The sequence below is a fragment of the Panthera tigris genome, chromosome X, assembly GCF_018350195.1.
Source record: "Panthera tigris isolate Pti1 chromosome X, P.tigris_Pti1_mat1.1, whole genome shotgun sequence".
NCBI classification, from domain to species: Eukaryota; Metazoa; Chordata; class Mammalia; order Carnivora; family Felidae; genus Panthera; species Panthera tigris.
In genome coordinates this window covers 122117651-122142425 of record NC_056677.1, presented here as the reverse complement: position 1 = coordinate 122142425, position 24775 = coordinate 122117651, and the positions used below count along the sequence as shown (strand labels likewise).

Below are 24775 nucleotides of genomic sequence, written 5' to 3'. Positions count from 1 at the left end.
GTATTAACAAGATGGACTCATAGATACATCCTAATGTAGTCACACATGTGCAATGCTATCTCACCTTCACCATATTCTACTGGTTAGAAGCACAGGTTCTACCCACGCCCAAAGGGAGGGGATTATACAAGGGCACGACCTACTGGGGGTCACCTTAGGGTGTGTCCACTGCAGCTGTCAATGAATACTAATGAGGCTTTGCCTGACCACCCTATCAACAATAACATGCAAATCCACCTGGCCTTATATTTGTCCAGACCGTGTGTGCCCACTGGCATTCTTTGTTTATTTGGTTATTTAAGGTCTGCAAGCCCCACCAGGGCAGGCACTTTGAACTCCCGAGCCGCCAACAGTGCTTGGTATACGTATCTGCGATATTTAGTATCTGTTGAACAAATGCATAAACGGGGGGACCTTTCAGATGGAGGAAGGCAGCTTCTCAAAGAGCTGCATTGAAGGAGAATGTCATTGGGCTGGTCTGCAAGGAAGTGTGACTTTTATGGAGTGATGACGGAAGGGAAGGGCTTCCAGGTGGAAGGCATAACAGGAGCAAAGGCAAAGAGGCAGAAAACTGCTGGTTAAGGACAGGGGTTGCATCGCAAAACTTTGGACACACCTGGAAGGATTCCGGCATAGCTCCCCAACAAGGGAGTAACCCGCGGCTTGGCTGGTCTGCCAAGCGGGCGGGGCAGCTGGGCGGTGCTGGCTCTGTGCTCGAACGACGGCCCCGCCCCCTATGGCCGGGATCTCGCGCAGGGGCCTCGCGCAGCACTAAGCCCCGCCCCCGAGGGGCGGGGCGGGATACGAGGTACGCAGGCGCACTAGCATCCGGGCCGGCTCCAGGGCCTGTGGGGCCGGCGGCGGCCACTTCGCGCAGATCGCTCAGGTGACGCTGGGCTAGCGGCGGGCCCATCCGCCGCAGCCTGTCACCATCGGCCCGGAGTGGCCGCGGCGGGACAGAAATGCCGCCGGCCGGCCAGTGTCTGCTTTGGCTTGGCCTGGTCCTGGCCTCCGTCTGCGCCTCCCTTGAGTCTGCGGCGCCCAGCAACTCGACCACAGGTGCAGCCTTGGCTCTCGCTCAGATTTCGGGTTCCGTATCTCCTTTCCTGCCTACACCGGTCCTTAACTTCCTGTCTCCGTCCCATCTGCTATTCTTTCTAACATCCAAACTTACTTTCCTCCCTCTCTCTGTCCCTCCCTCCCTCCATCCTTTCCTCCCTCCATCCATCCTTCCCTCCCTCCCTAAATTCTTCTTTCCTTTCGTCTATCCTTCCCTCCCTCCCTCCCTTCCTCTCCCGACTTCGTCCAGGCTTGAGGCCATGCCCAGAGCCTAATCTTGCCACCCAGGACTGGGGCTGCTTCTGTGCACCCACTCCCACCCTCCCTGAGACATAGCCCTCATCGCCCCCTCCCTGTCTTGGTTGGCTGGGCTGTCCAGGGTGCAGGGGCCAGCCTAGGACCATTCAGTACCTTAGCACCCCCCATGGGTGGGGGTTCGCTGTCAGTGCAGGTGATCTCACTGAAGCTTCTCTCTCCCATGCAGGTCCTCTGAATGTCCTTCTAATCATTGTGGATGACCTGCGCCCCTCCCTGGGCTGTTATGGGGACAAGGCCATAAGGTCCCCAAACATTGACCAGCTGGCATCCCGCAGCCTCCTCTTCCAGAATGCCTTTGCCCAGGTATGTCTGGGGGCCTCTAGGTGTGGATGTGTACCTTGTGCACTGAGGGTTGGGGGATGGGGTCCTCTCAGCTACGCTTAGGTGGCACTGATGGTGCCAGGCATGTCTTTTTTAGAGGGAAGCATAGTCTGGAAAATGGCAAAAGAGAAAACCTGGTTGTGCACTGGCAAAGAAGTTTGTGCCTTCAAGCTTGGCAGAGGGTGACCATCCCCTAACATGCTCGGGATGGTCCTGCCCAGCTTGCTTGCCCAAAGAGGATTGTCTGGTGCTGAGAAGGAAGGGGCATTGCAGAATGCCGCTCTCCGGTCTGCTGACCAAACTTGGGCAAGCACCATGCAGCTTGCCTTGGTGGCATTCCTCCCTGAGCCCCCTCATGGGTCTGCCCTCAAGACCCTTTCCTGCTCTGTGTACCTGTAAGGCTCCATCACACAAAAGGACACAATCATCTGCTGGTTTGAGGGATTGAGTCCTCCCCTGCCTCTTCCTGGGAAGACATTCCTGGCATCTGGGTGAGGCCCAGATCCCACTGGTTGGCTTTGAGATCTGCATGACTCAGCTGCCAAGCTGTTTACTGAGGACTCTTGAGGTTGCCTGGTTACCTTTTAGCATCCAGACTGTTTTCCTCTGAGGACATTTTCCTCTGCTTCTGCTCCCTTACAGCAAGCAGTGTGTGCTCCGAGCCGTGTATCCTTCCTCACTGGGAGGAGACCAGACACCACCCGCCTGTATGACTTCAATTCCTACTGGAGGGTACATGCTGGAAACTTCTCTACCATCCCCCAGTACTTCAAGGAGAATGGCTACGTGACCATGTCGGTTGGAAAAGTCTTTCACCCTGGTACTGCCTGCCGTCCAAAGTCTGGGTTCTCTTGTGTTCTGTGCCTGAGGGCCAGAATCCCCTGCTGGGGCTGGGGCTATCTTTGCAGAGGGCTGTATGGGTTGGGTGGACCCCTCATTAGTCACCACTGTCTTTGTACAAACTCCTACTTCTCACCTTAGCTTCCTGTCCTCACCACACATGAAAAAGGGTAGTGGGACTTTCTTCTTTCAGAAACGAGTCATGATGCTGTTTGGTTCCTTCGACTTCTCACGCAGAAGGAAGGGCACTGGCTGGGGAGGTGCCAGTGCTGGGTGTGAGTCTGGCTCTGTGCCTGACCCTCTGAACCCCAGGATCCCTGTCAGTAAAGTGAGACCAGGGCAGCTATGCTGATTTGTCCAGTGAAGAGGCTGCACTTTGGTGGGGCTGCTGCTCCCCGCCTGTAACGTCAGAAGGGAGAATGTAAGCTGGTGCCCTTAGCCTAAAGAGTGCCAGGGGCCACCAGCACTGACTTTCAAGACTGCCTGATAAACTGGCTCTCTTGAATGCCAAAAGGGGAATGCTGAAGCACAAACTTTAAAACGGTTTTTTAACGTACTGAAGCTAACGCATGATTATTTGACGGAAAGTTGGGGGGGGTGGGGGAGGGGAGGAAAGCAGGAAGTAAAGGATATGAATTACTTGTAATTGCACCACACTGAGGAGGACTATATTTTGAGGTTCCCTTGTTGCAGACATATTATTTTTCTGATTTGAGATTTTTCCTGTACAGACAGCTTTATGTTGTGAATGTTTTAAACATAAACTCTTCCCCACATAGCTGCCCTTCGTGCAAAGTCACTGTTAACGACAGCGTGGTAGTCTCACGTGCAGATATGCTGTGCTTTCATCCAGGTTGATTTCAGGTTTTTTGTGTCACACGGAACCCTGGGTTGAACATCTCTGCAGGCAGGGTGAACTGATGGGCAGCAGCACCAGGGATCCGGGCTCCCGCGTTCCAGTCTCAGCTCTGCCACTTCTGAGCTGTGTGGTTAACCTTGGGCAAATTGTTCTTCCCCCTTGAGCCTCAGATTCCTTCCCTGGCAAATGAGTTGTAGCTGCCTTGATCACCTCCCAGGGTAGTGACCCAATCCAGGTAGTTCAGGAGCGTGAAAGGGTGTTGAAAGCCCCATTTATACCACAGTGGTACTTATTGCCAGGGACTACGACTAATGTTTTCAGGAGCTTTCCCTTTGCTCACTGGTTACACGGGCAGGCTCAAGAGCCTTCTGGAGCCCAGCTGGCCGGTGCAGGTTGAGGATAACGTGTGGCTTGGCTGAGTCGGGCCTGGTTTTAGAAAGCGAGTGTGTCAGGAATGACGTTGTGTAGCCAAAGGCCCACCATCAGGGACTTCCTGCGCTTGGTGCTTACCTCATACTACCCCTTGCCTGAGCACAGCTGGAGGGGAGAGACGAGTCTGGGGAGCAGAGGGACTAGAGCAGAGGGGAGGTTGTGCTTCAGGAAGGGAGGCTAAAGAAGGCCCGAGTGGCGTTGTTTGGCTTCATTCCTCCTGGTAATTAGATTGTGGAATCAGGCTGTAAGCACCACATCTTAGCCAGAGAGCGAGAGCTTTGCCTGCGGTCCTTGTGGAAACCCGTTTTTCAACTGGGTCTTTGTTCTTAAGACCTTGTTCCATGAGGCAAAGACCTGTTCAGGGAAGACAGCAGCCACCATTGATTGATGGCCAGGCCCGTGCCAGTTCCTGTGCTGGCCACTCCTGTAATCCTCTCCTCAACAGCAAGCACAGTGGGTTTTTATCATCGTCATCATCTTCTGAGAAGGAAATTGAGGCTAATGGAAGTCAAGTGGCTTGCCCAAGGTTGCATGGGTGATAAGGAGCAGTGCTGACATTTGAACCCAGCCTCCTCTGGGTCCAGCGGCTTCCTCTGCTGCCTCCACTGTGCATTCTGTGTTGATGAGCCCTCCACCCACTGCCCCCTTTCCTGCCTTGCCCGGTGCTCCCTGCTGGAGCCCTGGGTCACTGTGCTGGGGATGCTCTTTCTCCTGTGGTTCTGCCTACATTACCCTCCCTGCCCCCTCCTATCTCATCCCACTGGGCAGCACTTTCTTTCGGGTCCCACACACGCCCCACTGCCCGCTGTCACTTGACCCGTCGCGTCTGTGGCTTCCCTACTTACACAGCACTTCTACTGTCTAGACAGGGGGCTGTCCTTCCATGGTTTTGCTGTTATTTTGTCTTCCCAAATAGACTAAGGCTGCTGAGCTTAGGGGTGGGTTTCTGCTTCGTGAATGAGCACTGAACCAGGTGTCTTAGGGCATGGGTTTGAGTCCCAGCTCACTCCTCTATATCTGGTTGGCATCAGCTAAGGCACCGACCTTCCCTGAGCCTCCCCTTCCCCACCTGGCCCGTGGTGGTGCTGCTGCCTCTGCTCCTCCATTGTAGGACAGGGTAGAGGCTCCAGCGAGGGCTCTGTGGGGCTCTGTTGCTGCAGCTGGCTGGCTGACCTGAGGGGGCCTTCCTCAGGGCCTAGCATGAATAGCCAGGGCTTAAGGGACTACGGGGTCGGATGCTTACTACTCAAATAGAAACCTAGTGAGTTGGCTTTAAGGTACATTTTTTAAATGTTTATTTATCTTTGAGAGACCACAAGTGGGGGAGGGGCAGAGAGAGGGGGACAGAGGGTCTGAAGTGGGCTCTGCACTGACAGCAGAGAGCCCGATGCAGGGCTCGAACTCATGAACTGCGAGATCATGACTTGAGCCAAAGTCGGATGCTTGACTGACTCAGCCACCCAGGTGCCCCAGAAACCTAGTGAGTTGGCTTTAATGGGGACGTCTCATCATCTGCCTAAGCTCTTGATTTTATAGATGAGGAAACTGAAGCCCAAAGAAGGAAGATGATACTTCCCTCGTTCACAAAGTTTTAATTTGGAGTGGGGAGGGCATTGGAGGACCCTTCAGATTTTATTTAATGACTTTCTTTTTTCCCCTCTCAAGGAATATCTTCCAATTATAGTGATGATTCTCCATATAGCTGGTCATTTCCACCTTATCATCCCTCCTCTGAAAAGTATGAAAACACCAAGGTAAGGATGTGAAAGAGGTGCTATTCTGTAGAGGAACTGCTTTTTTTTCCTGTTTAGCAAATTAAGGTTAACTGCTGTGTATGTCACATGTTCTTTCAGGTTGGTTATACAGTGAAGTCTGTGATCGTGACGTGGCAGAGACAGATGTCAGGATCGTTAGCATTAGATCCACTGGGAGAGGTGGCTTCGTTTTAGAAGCACATGGATATGGCTTGTTCTAGAACCTTATGCTCTAGTGTGTAAGGCTCATTTAATGGCTGCCGGGTGCTTACTCTGGATAGGGAGAAGAGCGGCTTGTCCTCCAGGGGCCTTGGCCCAAGTTGGGAGAAAGGCATATGTACATATATATGTCTTTCTCTCTGTCTCAGGCCTAACGGATAGGATCAGGTGCTGAGACCTTTGATGGGGGTTTTGAAATTTTAGAGCATTACAGAAAAAAAAAAAGGAGTCTGCAGAGAACTTTAATCTTAGTGTAGAGGAACCTGCAATGTAGAAATGAAACTAAACACTACATTTAAAACATTCAGAAAAGCAGCTGGAGAACTGAGATAGGACATAACTTCTCTGAGGTTTTTAAAGATCTCATATGGAGGCGGACGTGGATTTGGGGGAGGCGGTTGGTCAGGGGAGAGGAGTATTCTAAATTTTTGACAACCTTCCATTTCAGAATACACAGCAAGAGCTCAGGGCTCTGGCCTTTGGCCTGTGCCTTGAGTACTACCAGAGTGACACTGGGAAGACATGTCTCAATGCTTTCATCCCCTGAAGCCGTTTTGAGAGTTTTTAGTGACCTCACTTATAAATGCTGGCTTCTGTCCTTACTCCCCACATTCATCCTCAAAGCAGTGGGTCTGACTGTCCCAGATCCCCGCGAGTGCTGCAGCTCATGTGTAGCTATAGGGTGAGCAGGTGCTGGGCTGTCTTGCCCGGGGGCGGGGTGGCCAAGATTGGCCTGTGAAAGAATGCTGCTTTTTGGGATGGGGCCGCAGCAGCTGGGTGTTTGTGAGGCCAAAATCATGGTCAGAACTGACCTTGGCCTTGTGGGCACTATGACCACTTTGGGCAATGAAGCAATAGGTTCCATTCTGTGCATGGCATCATTGAAGATCTGGAAATTCCATGGATTGTGATCTTATCCAGTTGACTGGGACTTTGTCACTCATAAGTCTTAGTCTGTCTTTGAAATTGAAGACAGGGGTTTTTTTGTTGTTAAAAAAACGTTTTGAGATATGATCGATACACCATAAAAGTCACCCTTTTAATGTGTGCAATTCAGTGATTTTTAGTATGCTCAGGGTTGTGCAACCATCAACAAATCCATTTAAGAGCATTTCCATTACTCTGGAAAGTACGTGGGTACCCGTTACCATTCATTCCCCATTTTCTCTGAACCCTCGGCCTATGGCAACAACTGATCTACCTTCTTTCTCTATGGATTTGCCTATTCTGGACACTTTGTGTAAATGGAATCATACAGTATATGGTGTTTTGTGTTTGGCTTCATTCATAGTGTTCCTGAGGCTCATCCACGTTGTAGCATGTATCAGAACTTCATTACCTTTTTTTTTTTTAAAGATTTTATTTTTAAGTCCTCTCCACCCAGTGTGGAGCTTGAACCCACAAACTCGAGATCAAGAGTTGCATGCCTACTGACCGAGCCAGCTAAGCTCCCCAAAGCTTCACTACTTTTTATAGCCAAATGGTATTCCATTGTACGGAGGAGATAACACGTTTTATTTACCCGTTCATCAGCTGATGGACATTTGGGTTTCCACTCTTTGGCTACTATCAGTAATACTGCTATTCACGTACAGGTGTTCGTGTGGCTTAACTTTTCATTTCTCTTAGGTGGAACTGCCAGGTCAAGTATCTGTGTGGACGTAGGTTTTAATTGTTTCCCGGTATCCACCTAGGTGTAGAATTGCTGGGTTACACACTAACTCTATGTTTCACTGTTTGAGGAACCCCCTGAGTGTTTTCCACAGTGACTGTAGCATTTCACATCCCCAGCAGCATGTATGAGGGCTCTGGTTTCTGCCCATCCTTGCCAGCACTTGTTAATGTCCAGTTTAAAAAATTCTAGCCATCCTAGTATTATTGTCTGTCCAGTTTTAAAAATTCTAGCCATTGTAGTGGGTGGGAAGCGGTATCTCATTTTGGGTTTCACTTGTGTTTCCATGATGACTAATGACATGAAGCATCTTTACATGTGCTTTTTGGCCACTTATCTGTCTTGTCTGGAGAAATCTCTGTTCAAGTACCTTGTCCATTTTTTAATTCGCTTATTTATTTTTTATTGAGCTGGAGACAAATTTGTTTTGGTCATTCGTTTACATGGGCTTCCTTTAATTAATTAAGGCCTGGAGACGGAAGATGAACAGCAAGAAGCTAAGTGCTGGTGGATTTCTGGCCCAGGCCCTGCCTGGAAAAGACGAAACGTTTCTCTGTTTTAGTTCTAGTTCGTGTGTGCCCAACCACTTTGAATGATGAAGATTTACAGGCTAGTGATATGAATGTTAAATCCTCTGTGTGTGCAGCCTTCATGACTCCTGTTTCTTGCATTTCAAGAGCTGACAGCGTTACATGTTTTGTTTTCAAAGACATGCAGGGGGCCGGACGGACAGCTCCATGCCAACCTGCTTTGCCCTGTGGATGTGGCGGATGTGCCGGAGGGCACCTTGCCTGACAAACAGAGCACCGAGCAAGCTATACGGTTGTTGGAAAAGATGAAAACATCAGCCAGTCCTTTCTTCCTGGCTGTTGGGTATCATAAGCCGCACATCCCCTTCAGATACCCCAAGGTGAAGATCTGGCTGAGGGCTGATCCAGCACAGCTGTGACAGCTCTGTCCTTTCTCGAAGGAGAGATTAGTGTAGTGAGGGCGGCCACATCCTGCCAACCCTGTCGCTGGGGTGCCTAATGGCACTATTGTACTCAGTGGTGTGGAGATGGGATGCAGAGGTCAAGGCTAAGAAGTAGACTTGGGGTATGTAAGAATCTTGTTGGAAATGCTTGGTTTTCTGCCTCCCCCACTGGAGGGTTTTATTTTTTTTCCCTTGGACTCCGTGAGCATGTGCTGGGTTGGATAGTAAGATCACCAGAGAGAAGGGAGTCCGAGCCGGCTGCCAAGGCCCTCGGTAAGGGATGGTCCTTGGGGGCACGGTTCCAAGGAACGTGAAGCCCTGTTCAGTAGTTGGCGCTCCCCCTGAGCCTGGTGGGTCAGACCCCTTCAACACAGGGCACTGCTTGCATGTCCGTCATTCAGAGCATGTAGTCTCTGCTGTTTAAAAATCCTTTTCAGTTTTTCCCTGTTGTGTCTTCCCCAGGCCTAGGCAGCCCATTCTTTTGACTTTGTAAAGAATTCCCCTCACTAGTGATGGATGTAGAGAGCAAAAGACGTGTTCTTTGATGTTCTGACTGGGCGCAGGGGATCTGGCCCTCCCAGCCGGGGTTAACCTGGCAGGCCTGGCTGCTCTCCTTAGAAAGGTCTGCTTGCGAGGCTGGGCTTTGGCTGGCCTCTGGGAAGCTGGAGTTGGCACCGCTCCCAGAGCAATGAGTGGCTTTCTGTGCCCAAACTGTTGATGCAAACCCCCGCTCTCCTGCCTGGAGTCTGCAGTTTGGGTATGTGAGGGCAGAAGGTTCCCCGGGGGAGTGACCCCAGGAAGCAGCCCGGGTGCTGAGGCTTTAACGAGCTTCTGTGCCGGCAGCATTTCACACATGTTGGCACACTGCTCCCTGCTGGGAGGATTAAGCACATCCTGTGTGACCTCACTGGGAGAGGATTCTGGAAACTTGTGCCTGGTCTCCCTTGGGCATTGCCCACGTGGCTTTGCTGATTGTGTCTGCTGCCCTTGCACTGTCATCAGGCACAGCCACGGGCGTGCCTGAGCACGTTCTGTGAGCAATTCCCAGGGTGTTGCCAAACCGGAGGGAGTTTTTGGGAACTGGAAACACCCTTCCACGCCTTTTCCACTTGGAGGGGAGGTGGGAAGTGGGGACGGGAATAGGAGGGTATTGATATATAGGAGAAAAGAGAGCCGTTGCTGCTCGGTTCATAGAAAACAAGTGGCGTGGTTTCATTACCATTGGCATCTTGTGAGTGTGACCTCAAGTCTGACTTTGTAGTGTCAGTGAGCTGCCGTGTAAGTGCATCACAGGCTTAAAAAGGCGGTATAAATATCTGTAGAGTCCCAGCCTTGTGCCTCTGCCAGAAAAGAATGACAACCTGGTGTCTTTGTGTGCTTTTCCCCCAAGGAATTTCAGAAGCTGTATCCCTTGGAGAACATCACCCTGGCTCCCGATCCCCAGGTGCCTGCTGGCCTCCCTCCTGTGGCCTACAACCCTTGGATGGACATCAGGCAGCGGGAGGACGTCCAAGCCTTGAACCTCAGTGTGCCCTATGGCCCAATTCCTGTGGATTTTCAGGTACCAAGGACATATTTGAAGGAATTATTGGGCACTTCTGGTGTGATGTCATTGGTGACACCACTTTTCTCTGTAGACACCACTCTACCCATTGTGTCTTCCTAAGAATCTTCTCTGTGCTAGGTGTCTTGTGAGGTGCTGGGAGCGGGGTGGTCTGGAGGAATTTCGGATGTAGGGGGTGCTGAGTGGATGTAGTCTCCCAATCAGTGTCTCCACTTCCAAAGAAGGAGGCATCTGGAGATTTGGTGATTCACGGGACGTAGGCACCGGGGTAGGGAGGAGGCCTGGACGACCATCACTAACTCATGGGGGTGCTGTTCAATCCAGGTGACAGCTCATCAGCTATGGGATGGCGGGCAGCTCCTGTGTAGCCCAGAATGTTTGTTTTGCTGGCACTGGCAGGTCCTCTCTGTGGGGAAGCCTGCACAGGTACCCATCACTCTCAGGTGGTGGTGTGGTGAGCAGGGCCTTGACACAGAGGGAGCTGGGGCACCGACGTGGCCGTCCCGCTGCAACATCTGATGTCCCTTTGCCATCATGTGGGGGTGGAGCAGCCAGAGTTAGAATCCTCATGCTGACTCATCAGTCACCCCCCCCTGGAGTACAGAAACCGTGCTGACCAATGCTCTTTCTGGACTATTCTACACGCAGCCCTGCCCTTCTGTTACTATGTGAATACACCAATAGGCAATCTAACATGGAAGGTAGACGGCAGTGTTTTTAAAGGCTGCTTCCTGGACCGCCTGCATCAGAATCCCCGCAGGAGCTTCTTAGAAGCACTGAGTCCTGGCGTCACTCAGACTTAGGGAGTTGGGAGCTTGAGGTGGGTCCTGAGAACTTGCATTTGCAAAAGCACACCTGGCGATTCTGATGCACGCAGAGGTTTGGAAACACTGCTACAGGGCACAGTTCCAAACACCACAAAAGGGTGAGGGATGTGCGCCCCTCGTATCTGTTGGACTCCTGAGGTTCGGAGGGCAGTGGTGAGAGTTTGGAGAGGAGTAGATTCACCACTTGGTCCCATTCCTAACTTCCCGATGCCGGGATTCTGAGAGCAAGGCTGCGCGAATTGCAGCTCTGAGGCCACACCTGGATACCTTGTTAGTGACGGCCACTTAAAATGTTCTTGAAGTGGGACTGTATCCCAGGAAGGGTGCCCAGTGTTTTATGTTGCTATCTCGCTTGGTCTGCATGGGAAGCTAGTCAGGTACCTGCCGTCGCTGTTGTCCAGGCTTCTCAATGGTCTGGGTTCAAATTCCCGTTCTGCCCCATACCAGCTGCACAACCCCTGGCAAGTCATTTTATGTCTCTGAGCCTCGGCTTCCTTCTCTGTAAAATGGAAAGGAGGTGGAGAAAGGTTTTCAGCAGGGAGCACAGAGCACATACGAAAGCGTCTAAGACAGTGCGAGCTGCGTGTGAGGGCTCCTTCAGGTGCTCTCCTCCCCTCCCCACACCCCTCCTCACGGGTGGTGCAGCCGCCCAGAGGACCTCCCTGGTGTGCTTGTGTGCTCCTGCCTCTGCACACTCACCTTGAACTTGGGCCCTGCTCACTGTCCTCTTGCAGCTTTGGGTGTCTGTGCCCAGGCCGCATCTCACTCCACTCTTGAGTGTCTCAATTTTGCCCTCTCCAGCCTCTGGCCCTCTTCCTCAGCTCCACATGAGCCAGTGACCTCAGGGACCACACTCGGGGTTTGCCACCTCCCGGGTCCACTCCTGCTCGGTCGTCACCCTGACTGACCGCAGTCTCTTCTTCTCACAGCTCCCTCGCTCCATGTCTCCGTTCTCCACATGCCTCATGGGGATTGTGAGTGTGGCCCTCTCCTCTCCCCCTGGGTCCTGTCCCCTCTGAAGTCTCCTCCTGGGCAGGTCGCTTACTGTTCTTGCCAGCTCATCAGTACACTTGTGCACCGATCCTTGCCCCACCTGCAGTGCTCCACTCTGCTCTGAAACCCAAGTCCTGAGGCTGCTGGAGTGAACCCGGGCAGCCATGAGGTGGAGACACGCTCATGGGCCCAGCCTCCAGCCCCAGCAGCCCATCCATGGGGGCTCTCTGCTCAGCACTCCCTTGACCTGTGCGGCCGCTCAGAACCCGTGCCACTCTCCTCCTGCCCCTTCTACCCCTCTGCCCCATCTCTCGGCAGATGATGCCACTTGGGATTTCAGAAATGGAGGCTGGTGGACAGCCCTGGGGAGGGGACACCTGGGATGTGTGTGGGTACCGACCTGGGCCATGCCCCCCTGGCCAGCTGTGTGTCTCCAGGCAAGTTAATCCACCTCTCCGAGCCCTGGAATCTTCCCGTGTCATATGGGAATGTTAATGCTCACCGTAAAGGGTGGCTCCGAGGATCGGGTGGCACCCGGCAAATATTTGGTAAACAGCACTGTTGGTAATGCCCCTTACCGGTTGCCAGAATTGTGCATGCTCGTGTGCTGGGCTGTGGCCGTTTCCCTCATCTCGGAAGAGGAACAGCAGGGACCACCCCCACCCCACCCCCTCGTCCCATTGCCATGAGCTCCTCCTTCCTCAGAATGGAACCTTGTTTGGAATCAGGGTCATTGCAGATGTCATTAGTTAAAATGAGGTCATACTGGAGGGGCACCTGGGTGGCTTAGTTGGTTAAGCATCTGATTTTGGCCCAGGTGATGATCTTGCGGTTTCGCGAGTTCAAGCCCCATGTCAGGCTCTGCGATACAGCACAGAGCCTGCTTGGGATTCTCTCTCTCCCTCTCCCTCTCTCTGTCTCTCTGCACTTCCCCCGCTTGTGTGCATTTTCTCTCTCTTCTCTCTCTCTCAAAAATAAACATTTTTTTTTAAAAAGATGAGGTCATACTGGAGTCGTATGACCTGTGTTCTTGTACACAGGAAGAAGGCCATGTGAGGAGGGAGGCACAGATTGGGGTGATGTGGCCACAAGCCCATGGGCACCAAGGATGTTGGGCACCAGCATAAGCTGGAAGAGGCAGCCCCCTCCCTCAGAGCTGGCAGAGAGAACCCGGCTCTGCCGACACCTGGGTCTCGGACTCTGGCCACCGGAACTGGGAGACAGAACATTTCTATTGTTCTAAGCCCCCCAGTTTCTGGTCCTTTGGGAGTGAATAGAGCTTTGGTGGGGTCTTTGGTGCCACCCTCAGTGGGAGTTTGGAGTGCCTGGGGGATGAGTTTCAGTGTACGGGGCCATTTCCTGGGGGCCCGTAAGATTATGTGAAGGAGATAGAAGGGGATAGTAAGTGGCACATCCATCTGCTGTGATCTGTGCCCTAAAGTGAAATCTGATTCACTTAGAAAATAATCTTCCTTTTGGATCTGCTGCGGGCCCAGATTTCGTCGGGACCATGTGGGCAAGGGGCTACGGATGGTGGGAAACACACGTTATGTTTTGGCTGAGAGAGTTAAGGGTGTCAGTGGCGGAATGCTCAGGTGACACTCTTCTGTGCGCCACTGCAATTCCAATTGTACTCACTCTCTTTCTTTTTTTTAATGCGCAGCGGAAAATCCGCCAGAGCTACTTTGCCTCTATTTCGTATTTGGATACACAGGTTGGCCACCTTTTGAGTGCTTTGGATGATCTCCAGCTGACCAATAGCACAATCATTGCATTTGCCTCAGATCATGGTAAGCATTTTCAAATACCTTGGTGAGTCACGCAGAACATAGGAACTTTTCTGTGAAATGTGCTTTTCTAGATTGCCTTAAACATAGGCGTGTTCTCTTTTGGGAATCAGCAGTGCCCCAAGTCTGGGGTCTCGGGGCGCTTTTATGATTGTCTTATTAGTCCTGGGACCTCTCTCCATGGAGGCGGGGCCTCTTTTGGGTACAAGGAGCGTCTTGGATGCTTGGGTGGGGACCTGATAGCAACCTTTTTTTTTTTTTATTGATGAACTCAGCAGGAACCCTCCGTTTGTGTCGGGAGCCCTTTTAACCCATGCTGCTCATCTAGACTGTTGGAGGATTTCAGTTTTTCTTAGGAGGATCCAGAAGAATCCTGGCAGGGCCCCACAAGGCCCTCAGACCTGACTGCACCCCTCTACTCCCAGCCCCGATGTTCTCTCTGCCAAGAGCCTGGGGCTCACAGTGCTTTCTCTGTTTTAATTAAGGCAGTTTCCTACTTTTTCCAAAAATGGAAACAGTTTATTTAAAACTTTTGTTCTTAATTTGAAATTTTTATCAAACTCAAGAATAGAGGATAAACAACACCCCCCAGTCCCCATCACCCTGCTCCCACATGCCCGAGGCTAACTGGTGCTGACAGATCTGGGATCCGTTTGGCAGCCTTTGGTTGTACATATACATGTGGCGGTGGAGTGTGTGTGTGTGTCTCATATATAGTCATGGAACAAGGCAGAATCGATTGTGCTTATAAACTGTTTTGTTCCCTAGTTTGCTTTTTCCACCTAATGTCACAGACAGTTCTCCATGTGATTTCTCACAGGCCTGCCTTAAGCCTTGTAAAGTCCCACATCATTTTGTCTTCTGTGGAGGCATCCTAAGTTTTCGCTGTTTCCTGATGGTTTGCCATCCCCTCTGGCCCCTCTTTCCCGTGCCCAGTTCCTCTTCCAGTGCTCACAAGTCTGGTGCACCCATGAAGGCCAGGCCCACACGGAAGCTCTCTTTGCTCTGAGGCAGCTGCACTGATGACAGATGGCCCTCCTGAGACTTCCCACCTCCCAACCACAAAAGCCTTCTCCAATCCATACATGGCAGCTTGATGTGGCTTTGGTTATTTTGTAATACTAACTACTCAACATGCAATCTCTTTTATCTTTTTTATGTCAAAGCGGGTGCTCCGATGCAGACATTAGAAATTTCCAGCTTGGGGTATTCAAGCTGTCTTTTGCAAGGGATGGATGTTTTAAGTCAGGGTTAAGAGGTTTTTTTGTTTTTGTTTTTGTTTTTTTATCAAGGTTAAGGATCTCAAATCAAGTTATATTTGTTTGGTCTGTGGTATATTTTAAAAATTGAATAAGCTATCCTTGTCTTTTTAAAATGTGAGTGATAGTGCCACAGTGTCACAGCTCATTGTTCAGCGGCATGCCATCAGGTGCAGACCTGAGCCTGCGGGACTTGTGTCAAGGGAGGCCAGCCCAGGGCTGGGCAGCAGCAGCGCTGGCTGTTGGAGCCCCCGTCCAGGCAAGGGGAGCCCCTCACGGCAGGGGCGGCATGTCTGTGCAGGGCCATGGGTCCCTCAGCGCCCAGCCTGGGTGCAATTGCTAGTTGTTTGCTAAAAGAAGATAGTTTCATTTGAGAATTTAGTATTTTTTTTTCCTTTTAGAGTTTCCTCATTCAGGACAAAGGTCTAACTTCAAATAAAGCAATACTTAGATTTAGGGGAAGTCCCCTTTTTGTGGTCATTATATAGGAATTTCTTCTGATGAGTGTTTGTTTCCTCTGGTTTTTACAACAGGAAATGAAACGGTATCTAAAGTGGGCAATGAATAATATCATTGTTCGTTTTCTGTCGTTCTGTGCTTTTTATGACCCAGGGTGGGCTCTAGGTGAACATGGAGAATGGGCCAAATACAGCAATTTTGACGTCGCTACCCGCGTGCCCCTGATGTTCTATGTTCCCGGGAGGACGGCTCCGCTTCCAGAGGCAGGAGAGGAGCTTTTCCCTTACATCGACCCTTTCGATTCTGTGTTGGAATCGATGGAGCCAGGTATAAAATACACCAGAGAGATGTTGCTTGATAGTAAGCTTTCTTTAGTTTATATGTAAATCACCTTACCAGTTCAGAGCCCAGGGCTTACCCGGTCCGTCTTCCTGCCCGGTGTTGGCATTCCTGAGTACCTCCGGGTCAGGGAGGGGTGGCAGGGCCAGAGCCACCAAGTACGGCCCTCGTCCACGAGGAGCATGGAAGATGGGGAGCGAGGAAGGAGTAGGTGGCACCCCCAGGATGAGGAGGACTATCATGGCGGTGACAATAGTGCGCTCCAAAGCTGGGAGGCAGGGGTGACAGACTCCACCAGGGCCGGGGCTGTCCCCCTACAGATGAGCATAACTCTTGCCTGCACACTTCTACGGGGACTCGGCCCTTTGTGAGGAAGACATTTGCCGTTTTGGCAGCTTACCGGTCTAGTGAGCCGCTAGATCTATCAAGTAGGCCAGGTGACCTGCTTCTGCAGTCCGCAACAATGAGCAAGTTTACTTTGACTTCCACGTGCCAGTCCATCTCAGCCTTGAAAATGACACCAATACCTCTCTTCTCTAGGCTGAGATCCCCAGGCCTGCAGCCGTTCTTTCAGGCCCACAGTTATTGTGGTCTCTGTCTTCCAGAAACTCCAGTTTAAGAAAAAGATTTCCAGAAATGTCCCTTGAACAGGATACCCCTTGCTACAGCATGGGGCAATCTGTGCAGGTTCTTTGTGAATTACTTCCTAAGTTGATCTGCTCAGCGCAGAGACGAGTCATGTACTTCAGATGACATTTGCTTTTTTAGGGGTACGTTTTCCATGAACTCTCAGAAGCCAGGTTGTTCCCTTTCTGGACTTCTTTCTTTATTTAATCCATCTAAATCCATTTAACATCTAAATCTTGCCCTTTATATTGATTTCTATTAAAATTTTTTTTCCTTGGTTCTGGCCTATCATCCTGGCCTTTCTGGATCTTTCTCAGTTTGCTTTAAACAGCCCAATTTTATTTTCTCTACACGTGATTTTCGTGTGCTGCATGCTTTGCCTTCTTTCAAGCCATTGATAAGGTTAAATCTTTTTAAGGCATGATTATAGCCCTTTGTTTCCTTGGAGAAATCTGACCGGTTGAGAATGTTTTGTGTGTTTTTTTGGAAACTTTTTTGGGGAGGTGTTCAGCAAGTTGTAAATTCACATAACTGCACCGTTCCCAGTTTATGCCCCAATTTTATCTCCAGCCTCTGTCTCTTCCCTGAACTTTGGGACTTGGGTTTCCAACAGCTTGTCCCACTTGGCCAGCCTGACGTGCCCAAGCTGGGCTTCTGGCCTTTCACTGTAAGACCCTCTTGGCCCTCTTTTCCCTCTCAGGGAATGGCTGTGCTGACTCAGGCCAAAAAATCGTGGAGTCCTCCTGACCCCTGCATCTCTTCTGTCCTCCATATGTAATATGTAGTCCTCGTCAGCAAGCCTGTTGCTGTCCATTCAGTCTATCTGTACTGCTTCTCACTGAGTCATGCTGCCACGCTGGGCCACACCGCCACCATCTCCTGCTGGATTCCTGCAGTGGCTTGCTGAAGTCTCCCTGGTTGTGCTCGTGGTCCCCTGGAGTTCCTCGTCCTCGCAGTGACCGAAGTGATCCTGTTAAAACCCGAGTCAGGTGGTGTCACAGCCCTGCTCTGGAGCCTCCCACATACCTCATTGAGTGGAAGTCCTTATAGCAGCTGACAAGTCCTGATGGGATCTGGGCCCCCATTTCTCCCTGACCTCACCTTTTTTACAGGCATCTGGGGTATCTGTCTTGGGCAGCAGCCCACAGTCTGGATTTGTGTCATTGCTTCCTCATGACTAGATTCAGGGTAAACATTTTTGACACACACACTGGACATGAAGTTGTGTGCTTCCTTGGTGTCACAGTGGGGGCACTCGGTGGTGGCGTGTGCCACTGTTAGTGATGCCAGATTTGGTCCTGATTAAGGTGGCCATGTCGGCCAGGTCTTGCCATTTTGTAAAAGTATCTTTCTTTAAGCTTCTTTTCTTTTTATTTAACTTACAAATTAAATGTGTTGAAATAAAATTGGGCAGTATAAAGCAAATTCTTAGAGATCCAGAAAGGCCAGAATGATGGTCCAAAGCCCAGACCGGTTTTAATAGGAATCAACAGAAAGTACAGGATTGAGACTTTAAAGATGGATCCACCACAATGAGATGCCATTTCCTATCCATTATCAAAATCAACAGAAAACTCCAGCACTGGGATGGTGTGGAGAAACTGGAACCCTCACACTGCTGGTGGGGATGTAAAATGGTGCAGCCACTGTGGAAAATGGTTTAGCCATTCTTCAAAAAGTTAAAGGTAGAGTTAGTGCGTGACTGGGCAATGCCACTCCTAGATATATAGCCCACAGAATCAAAAACAGGTATTCTAACAAAAACTTGTATTTGAATGTTCATAGCATTATTCATAATCACCAGAAGGCTCAAGCACCCCAAGTATCCACTGCCGGATGAATAGATAGGCAAAATGTCGTCTCCCCACATAGCGGAATGTTAGCCTTCAAGAAGGCAGGACATTCTGACACCTGCTACAACATGGATGAGCCTTGAGGACATGATGCTCAGTGAAGTAAGCAGTCCTAAAAGGACAAATACTATGTGATGCCACTTACACGAGGTCCCTAGAGGAGCCAATGTCATAGAGACAGAAAGTAGGACAGTGGGTGCCAGGGGCTGGGGAGCAGGGGAGATGCGGAAGGTAGTGTTTAATGAGGACAGACTGCGGTTCGGGAAGATGGAAACAGTTCTGGGCATGGATGGTGGTGATGGCTGCGGAACAGGGTGAATGTTTGTGATGCTGCTGAAGTGGACGCTACAACATGGGTCAGGTGGTAAGTTTGATGTTCGTGTTCTCCCACAATCTAAAGGAGATGTGCTGACATCCAGGAAGGAGTCATCTGCAGGGTGACACTGTTGAGATTCTGAATATCCTGTCCCACAACAGATTTTTACCTGGTGGCTTGGGCTTCCATGGGTGATCCTTGCCTGAATCAGTTATTACACTGATGGCTCCAAAATTGACATCATTTTTAAAAGTGCCAGCTGGTTGCGGGCACCTTCATTTTGTGTCCTCTAACTGGGTGAGGTGCCGAGTTGGCGTTGTTCCTAAACTCTTGGGCCAAAAATAAATGTAAAAAAACAAAAGACAACGCGTGGTGCCCAGATGGGCTCCTGTCCTCATCCTGTTGGCTGTGCAGGCTTCCTTAAAGTAGTCCATTCAGCAGGATCGCTTCCTGTTTCAGGCCGGCGAGTCATGGACCTGGTGGAACTTCTTTCTCTCTCTCCTACGCTTGCGGGACTTGCTGGCCTGCACGTCCCACCTCGCTGTCCTGTTCCCTCGTTTCATGTGCACCTGTGCCGAGAAGGCCAGAACCTTGGGAAGCATTTTCAACTCCAGGACCTGGGAGAGGACCTGCACCTTCGTGGTAATCCCCGTGAGTCTATTGCCTATAGCCAGTACCCCCGGCCCGCAGACTATCCTCAGTGGAATTCTGACAAGCCGAGCTTAAAAGATATAAAGGTCATGGGCTATTCCATACGCACGATAGACTATAGGTACACTGTGTGGGTTGGCTTTGATCCCCGTGAATTTCTGGCTAATTTTTCTGACGTCCATGCAGGGGAACTGTATTTTGTTGATTCCGACCCTCTGCAGGACCACAACATGTATAATGACTCCCAGGGCAGAGACCTTCTCCAGTCATTGATGCCTTGAGTCTTGCCAAGCACTGAGGAGGGCGTACGTAATGTGCTCCCTTCCAGCTGGGGAGAGGAGGACTTAGAGCTGGTTATTTGGCGATTACCCACAATATTGGAAGCAACCCGGGGGTAGGCAATCAAAGCGTGCATCAACAGTTTGGCCTAAGAATATGTAATAGCCCAGCCCTTTGATTCTTTATTAATTTGAGTCTTCATTTCTACTTGGTGATCGGACTGAACCATTCTTTCCCATTTTGAACAATCATAGCTTATTTATCAAATGGATAAGTGTAAAGCGAGCAAATGAAAATTGTCATCCTTTTAGCCGTCAAGACCATAATCACCTAACGTAACGCTATAGTCAAGAAATACTGGAATTATTTGCGAAATTTAGTGCATTTCAAAAAGTAACCGTATGTCACATGCTGTTTAACACTAAGTTCCTGGTTGTTTTGTTTATAATTTAATAATTTATTTAGCCCAATATATTCAAAATATTATGTCAGTATTTCAGGTTTCTTTTTAAAATGTTAAATAATAATGCCAGATACATTTAAGTCTTATCTTCAGTTTTTGTTCTTAAGATTGCAAATTTTCAAAATCCAAAGATAAAATAGGCATGAAGTGATTAATGTGGAATCTAGGCATGAAGTGATTAGTGTGGAATCTCTATATCAAATGATACATAATGCTCAGTAAACCAGAGGCATGAAATGTATGGGAAATTCAGTTAAAAATGTTCAAAAAAATGTTCAGAGATGTCTGGCCCAAGTAATAATTTGTTAGCAAGTAATATGACCCTTGACCTCAGAGATCACCTCTTGAAAGGCACTGTTACGTGTTACGTTATACCTGTATCCATGAATTGAGTCACTCAAAACTGTTAAGTGTTTTCCTTCTTCAGGAATAGTTGGTTGCAGATATCCACTTATCCAGGAGGCCAGAAATATTTGACTTTTAATTGCTGATTAAAGACAACACTAATTTTATTAAATTCTAAATTATTTTGAGAATTGTTAAAACTTCATTAGTGTAATATTAGGTGATTTCTAATCCCCCAGAATGTAGTTCCATGTTCCCCAAACATGAAAGTAACCAGAAGGCAGGCGGTAGTAATAAGCTTAGCCTATTAAAGAGGGTGGGATCGTCACAACTCCTGTTAATAGCAGTGGAAGCTGATCAGTTATCAGTAGTCATCAGAGGAGTCAACCGCATTCTAAATCAATATCATGTGTAGTCCTGTATCAGAGTGAGTCATTTCTAGTAATGAATTGTGTCTTTTAAGTGCATCAGTGCTTAAAGGTAAATGCTTGTGAAACAAACTTCAGCGAATTAGGTTAAGTCACTTCTGTGTATTAAATTGTAACAAAAAAGGCAAGATAGCATGTTAAGAGATTACTTCAAATCAGTAGTTTCAGACAGTTTTTTGTTTTTGTTGTTTTTTTACTAATTAGCCTACAGTAGAGGTGCATATGGTAACACAGTGCTCTTCTAATTGATTGTGACTTAGTGTCCCGGCAACAACGGTTTCTAGTTGAAGAGTGAAGGGCCCTATTCATCTCTCCTGATCCTGAGGCTCATCTTTCTTCTGGATGCCTACGCTTTACTTGTCGGTGGGTTCCCTGGGCCTTTTATTTCTCCTTCTTTGTCCTTTTTACCGCTCTCATCACTTCCATGAAGATTTTTACAATCCAGTCTGCAAATTCGTCGTGACATATGTTCAATGTGTTTAGCTTTATCTCCTCCTCCACAGTTACAATGATAAGTTTGAACACAGGCCTTTATCTCACATCCGTGTGCTGCGCCTGTTGGCTGCAGTATGTACACTTCCTCATTTTTTCTCGCTCTATTTCTTGAGGCACAGCTTTAGTGTCAAAAATCGCCACGTTCTGCTTTCGCCGAAGTTGTTAGCTGAACTGCGCCAGAAAAGAGTGAAGTGGCAGATACATTGGGTGTGCAGCTGCTGTTTTGGCCCGTAATTCGCCAGGGTGACCAAAGCCATATCCGGAGCCGGGTCCACGTGGGGCGCTTTTGTGTGTGGATCCGCCTCTACCGGAAGTGCTTCTGTCTTGTCTCTCCTACTTGAGCACGCGGCGTCAGAGTGCTCCTTAGCTTTTAGTTTTTCGTGGCTTTCCCTTTACAGATCTCTCCCTTTAGAAACTAAGGCTGCATTTCACATTCGATGGGATGCACATCCTCTCACAGGTTGCGGGGGGGGGTGCTTTCTATTTTTGACACCGAACCCAATTTAGAGCCACTTTTTGTTTCCTTTTGCACGTCTCTGGCACATGTTGGGATGACTAGCCGCTTTCTGGGTTTCCGATGTCCAAGCTGACCACATTCCTTATCTTGACTCGGCCTAGAGTAAGCATATCTTTGTGGCTCCACGTGACCTTTCTCTGATCTCACTGAGCTTGACGTGTTTTATTAATGGTTCCACAGTCACTTTATTTGTAGAAAGCCCCATATCACTTGAGCAGGGGTTCTTTGATACAGTTCAGTTGAAACCAGACTAGTGACCCAAGAAAGGTTGAGTGGACCTGTCTCCATGGCTCAAACATGAGGGTACACCAGAACCACCCGAAGCCTTGCTAAAATCCAGCGTGCCAGACCCTGCCTGCTGAGGTTCTGATTCATTGCGTCTGGGGTGGGGCCTGAGAATGTGCATTTCTTACAAATTACGCTGCTCCCCCGAAGACCACACTTTGAGAATCACTGCCCCTAGGTGTGTGCTGTCCAGTGGCAACTAGGCACATGTGACTGTTTACATTAATTAAAATGAAATAAACATTTCAGAAGCAGAATCGAAGTTGCACTTGCCTATTTCAAGTGCTCATCAGCCCTGTATGATTAGTGGGCACCATATTGGATAGCACAGATCTAGAACCTTTCCATCGTGGCAGAAAGTGGAACAGAGCTGCCCAAGACTAACTGCGTGAGCTGGGTCCACCTAGCTGTTGGCAAGTCCCTCCTGTGAGCCGATTCTGCACCCTAGGTTTGCGTGCGAAGACTTGTCTGGAGGCGAGCCAGGGACGCCAGGTTGAAGCGTGGCGCCGGGAGCGCCCTCTGGCCATCGGCTCTTTCCTCCCCCACCGCTAGTGCCATCACCATCTCCCCAGCCCTTCTCACCTCCTTCCGAGTAGCTTACCTCCCCCTCCTCTTTCCTCCCTTGCCCCTGAAGAATCCACGTGTCTTCCTGAACTCCCTCTTTGATCCTGCCCTTTGAGAACACCGTCAGTGCCTACTACTGGGTCTCCTCAGACCTTCGTTGAGCAGTCAGAGTCTTCCCTGACTCCACAAAGCCCCTTTCCTCGGCTGACCAGTTTTCATACTGGTCCCTGACTCTCCCTGGCCAATCCCTACCTCCTTGCCCACCCCTAGGTTGTCCTACCCCCCCGTCCATTCATGACCATTCTTCACAGCCACTCACCTGCTCCCATCTCCAAGAAGCTGAGGCTTTGTGACTCTAGAGTGTGTCATGGCATGAAATGAACAGGAACATCACTAAAGAATCTTATGGCTGCTTTGGAAAAAGGTATCTTTTTCTGAACGCAAAATTAATGTGTTAATTACAGAAAAATTGGAAAACAAATACAGTAAAAGGTAAGAATATGCATCAGTATTTTGCCCCAAGATGGTCACTGAATATCGTGTCTTCTCTGGGGTATGAATGTTTTACATTGCTGTGATCATGCTCTGTGTTTTATCGTGCAGTTTTATATTATTTTTTTCACTAAGTATTATGTGTGGTTACTGCAAATTTCTGCAGATACTTTATGATGGTGGTAATATATTTTGTTGTGTACTTTTACCATAATTTACTTAACCTTCTTTCAAATTATTGAAAATTTAGCTTATTTCCCGATTTCCAGTATTGTAAATAATGCTGTGATGAACAACTTTGTGAATAAAATGTTTTTATGTACATCAAATGACTCCCTTAGGCTGCTCTCTCAGTGCCAGATTGTCAAAAGCTTCTCGATTTGGCCCCTCTCCCCACTCTCCTGCTACCTTAGGGTAGTAAAACTAAAAATAAAGCAAACAAGCATACAATAATAAAAAACATAAAACCAAAAACCCCCAGCAGACCCCGCCCCTAATGGTAACAGGTGAAAGTGGCATCCTGTTTTACCTTCTAACTCTTTGCTTATTACCATCCTTAAACATTGCTCTCTCTGTAAAATTGTTGGGCATTTGTATTTCCAGTTGTGTGAATTTGCCTTTAAATCTTGGTTATGGGTTTCACTTTTTAAAATAATCAAACAAATTACTCTTTTCCTGCGTGATTTTTTTTTCCCGGTAAACACGGGGATCCTTCCAAATCTGGAGATTGAATAAATATTCATTTTCCTTTCCTGATTTTGTGGTTGCTTTTATACTTAAGTTACCCTGTCTCTTCACCCTGTTATCAGAATAATGTATGCTCATTGTATGAAATTTGGAAGACATACATGCCAGATGGTGAGGATGACCACCATGTCCAGAACATAGCCACTGTAGACATGTGTGCATTTCTCTTGGCTCTTTTTCCTGCCCACATACATATGCACAGATGAAGACGTTTTTATCTGTACACAGATGAAATCCACATCCAATCCTGTATCCCACCTCTGTGATCTGAAATAACGTTGGCATTTTTTTTACATCATTAATGGCTTTTGGCAAGAAGTCATGATGAGTGTGCCGCCCTTCCTACATTAATCCTTTTTTACTGAAATTTTCAAATTTTTGTATGCAGTAAAAAAATGTGGTGAAGTGCGTATAATATAAGATTTACCATTATGTGTGCAGTTCGGTAGGTAGCATTAAGTCCCTTCACGATGTTGTGCCATTGGAACCTCATCCACAGAACTTTTTTCCTCTTGCACAACTGAAACTCTGTCCCCATGAAACACCCAACTCCCCATCTCCCCCTCTCCCCAGTCCCAGGAACCACCATTCTCCTTTCTGTTCCTACGAATTTGACTACTCTAGGAACCCCATGGAAGCTGAATCATAGAGTATTTGTCATTTTGTGTCTGGCTTCTTTTACTTAGAATATCTTCAAGGTCCATCCATGTTGTGGCATATATCAGAGTTTCCTTCCTTTCTAAGGCTGAATAATACTCCATTGTATGGATAGATGACACTTTGTGTCTCCATTTGTCCCCTGATGGACACTTCAGTTGTTTCTACCTTTGGACTATTGTGAATAATGCTGCTGTGAACATGGGTATACGGTTATCTGTTCAAATCTCTCCTTTTAAGTACTTTTGAGTATATATCTAGTCTGCATTCATCTTTAATCACTTAAAACTGTTGGGGTGTATGCTGAGAGATGAGCGAGCTGGTTGGCGGAGCCTCACCCTGGCTACAGTGGGTAAGGTTTCTCTGAATGATGGCAGCAGG

At 48.9% G+C, this 24775-nt stretch overlaps 1 protein-coding gene across 6 annotated transcripts in view; it reads left to right on the top strand.

Annotated features, from left to right (window-relative positions):
• IDS (iduronate 2-sulfatase) overlaps positions 1–23746 on the top strand; it is a 41644-nt gene extending 17898 nt beyond the window's left edge. For 2 of the 6 annotated variants that reach the window (XM_042974114.1, XM_015541046.2), the window contains exons 3-10: positions 1544–1680; positions 2341–2518; positions 5495–5583; positions 8184–8384; positions 9838–10008; positions 13495–13621; positions 15490–15663; positions 18931–23746. In XM_042974114.1, coding sequence (XP_042830048.1) covers positions 1544–1680; positions 2341–2518; positions 5495–5583; positions 8184–8384; positions 9838–10008; positions 13495–13621; positions 15490–15663; positions 18931–19403 — 1550 coding nt within the window. In that variant the 3' untranslated portion in view covers positions 19404–23746. Of the gene's footprint in view, positions 1–828; positions 1060–1543; positions 1681–2340; positions 2519–5494; positions 5584–8183; positions 8385–9837; positions 10009–13494; positions 13622–15489; positions 15664–18930 lie in introns of those variants that run through there. The other 4 variants (XM_042974118.1, XM_042974117.1, XM_042974115.1 and 1 more) reach the window with 4 other exon arrangements.
• The last annotated feature ends 1029 nt before the right edge of the window (positions 23747–24775 follow it).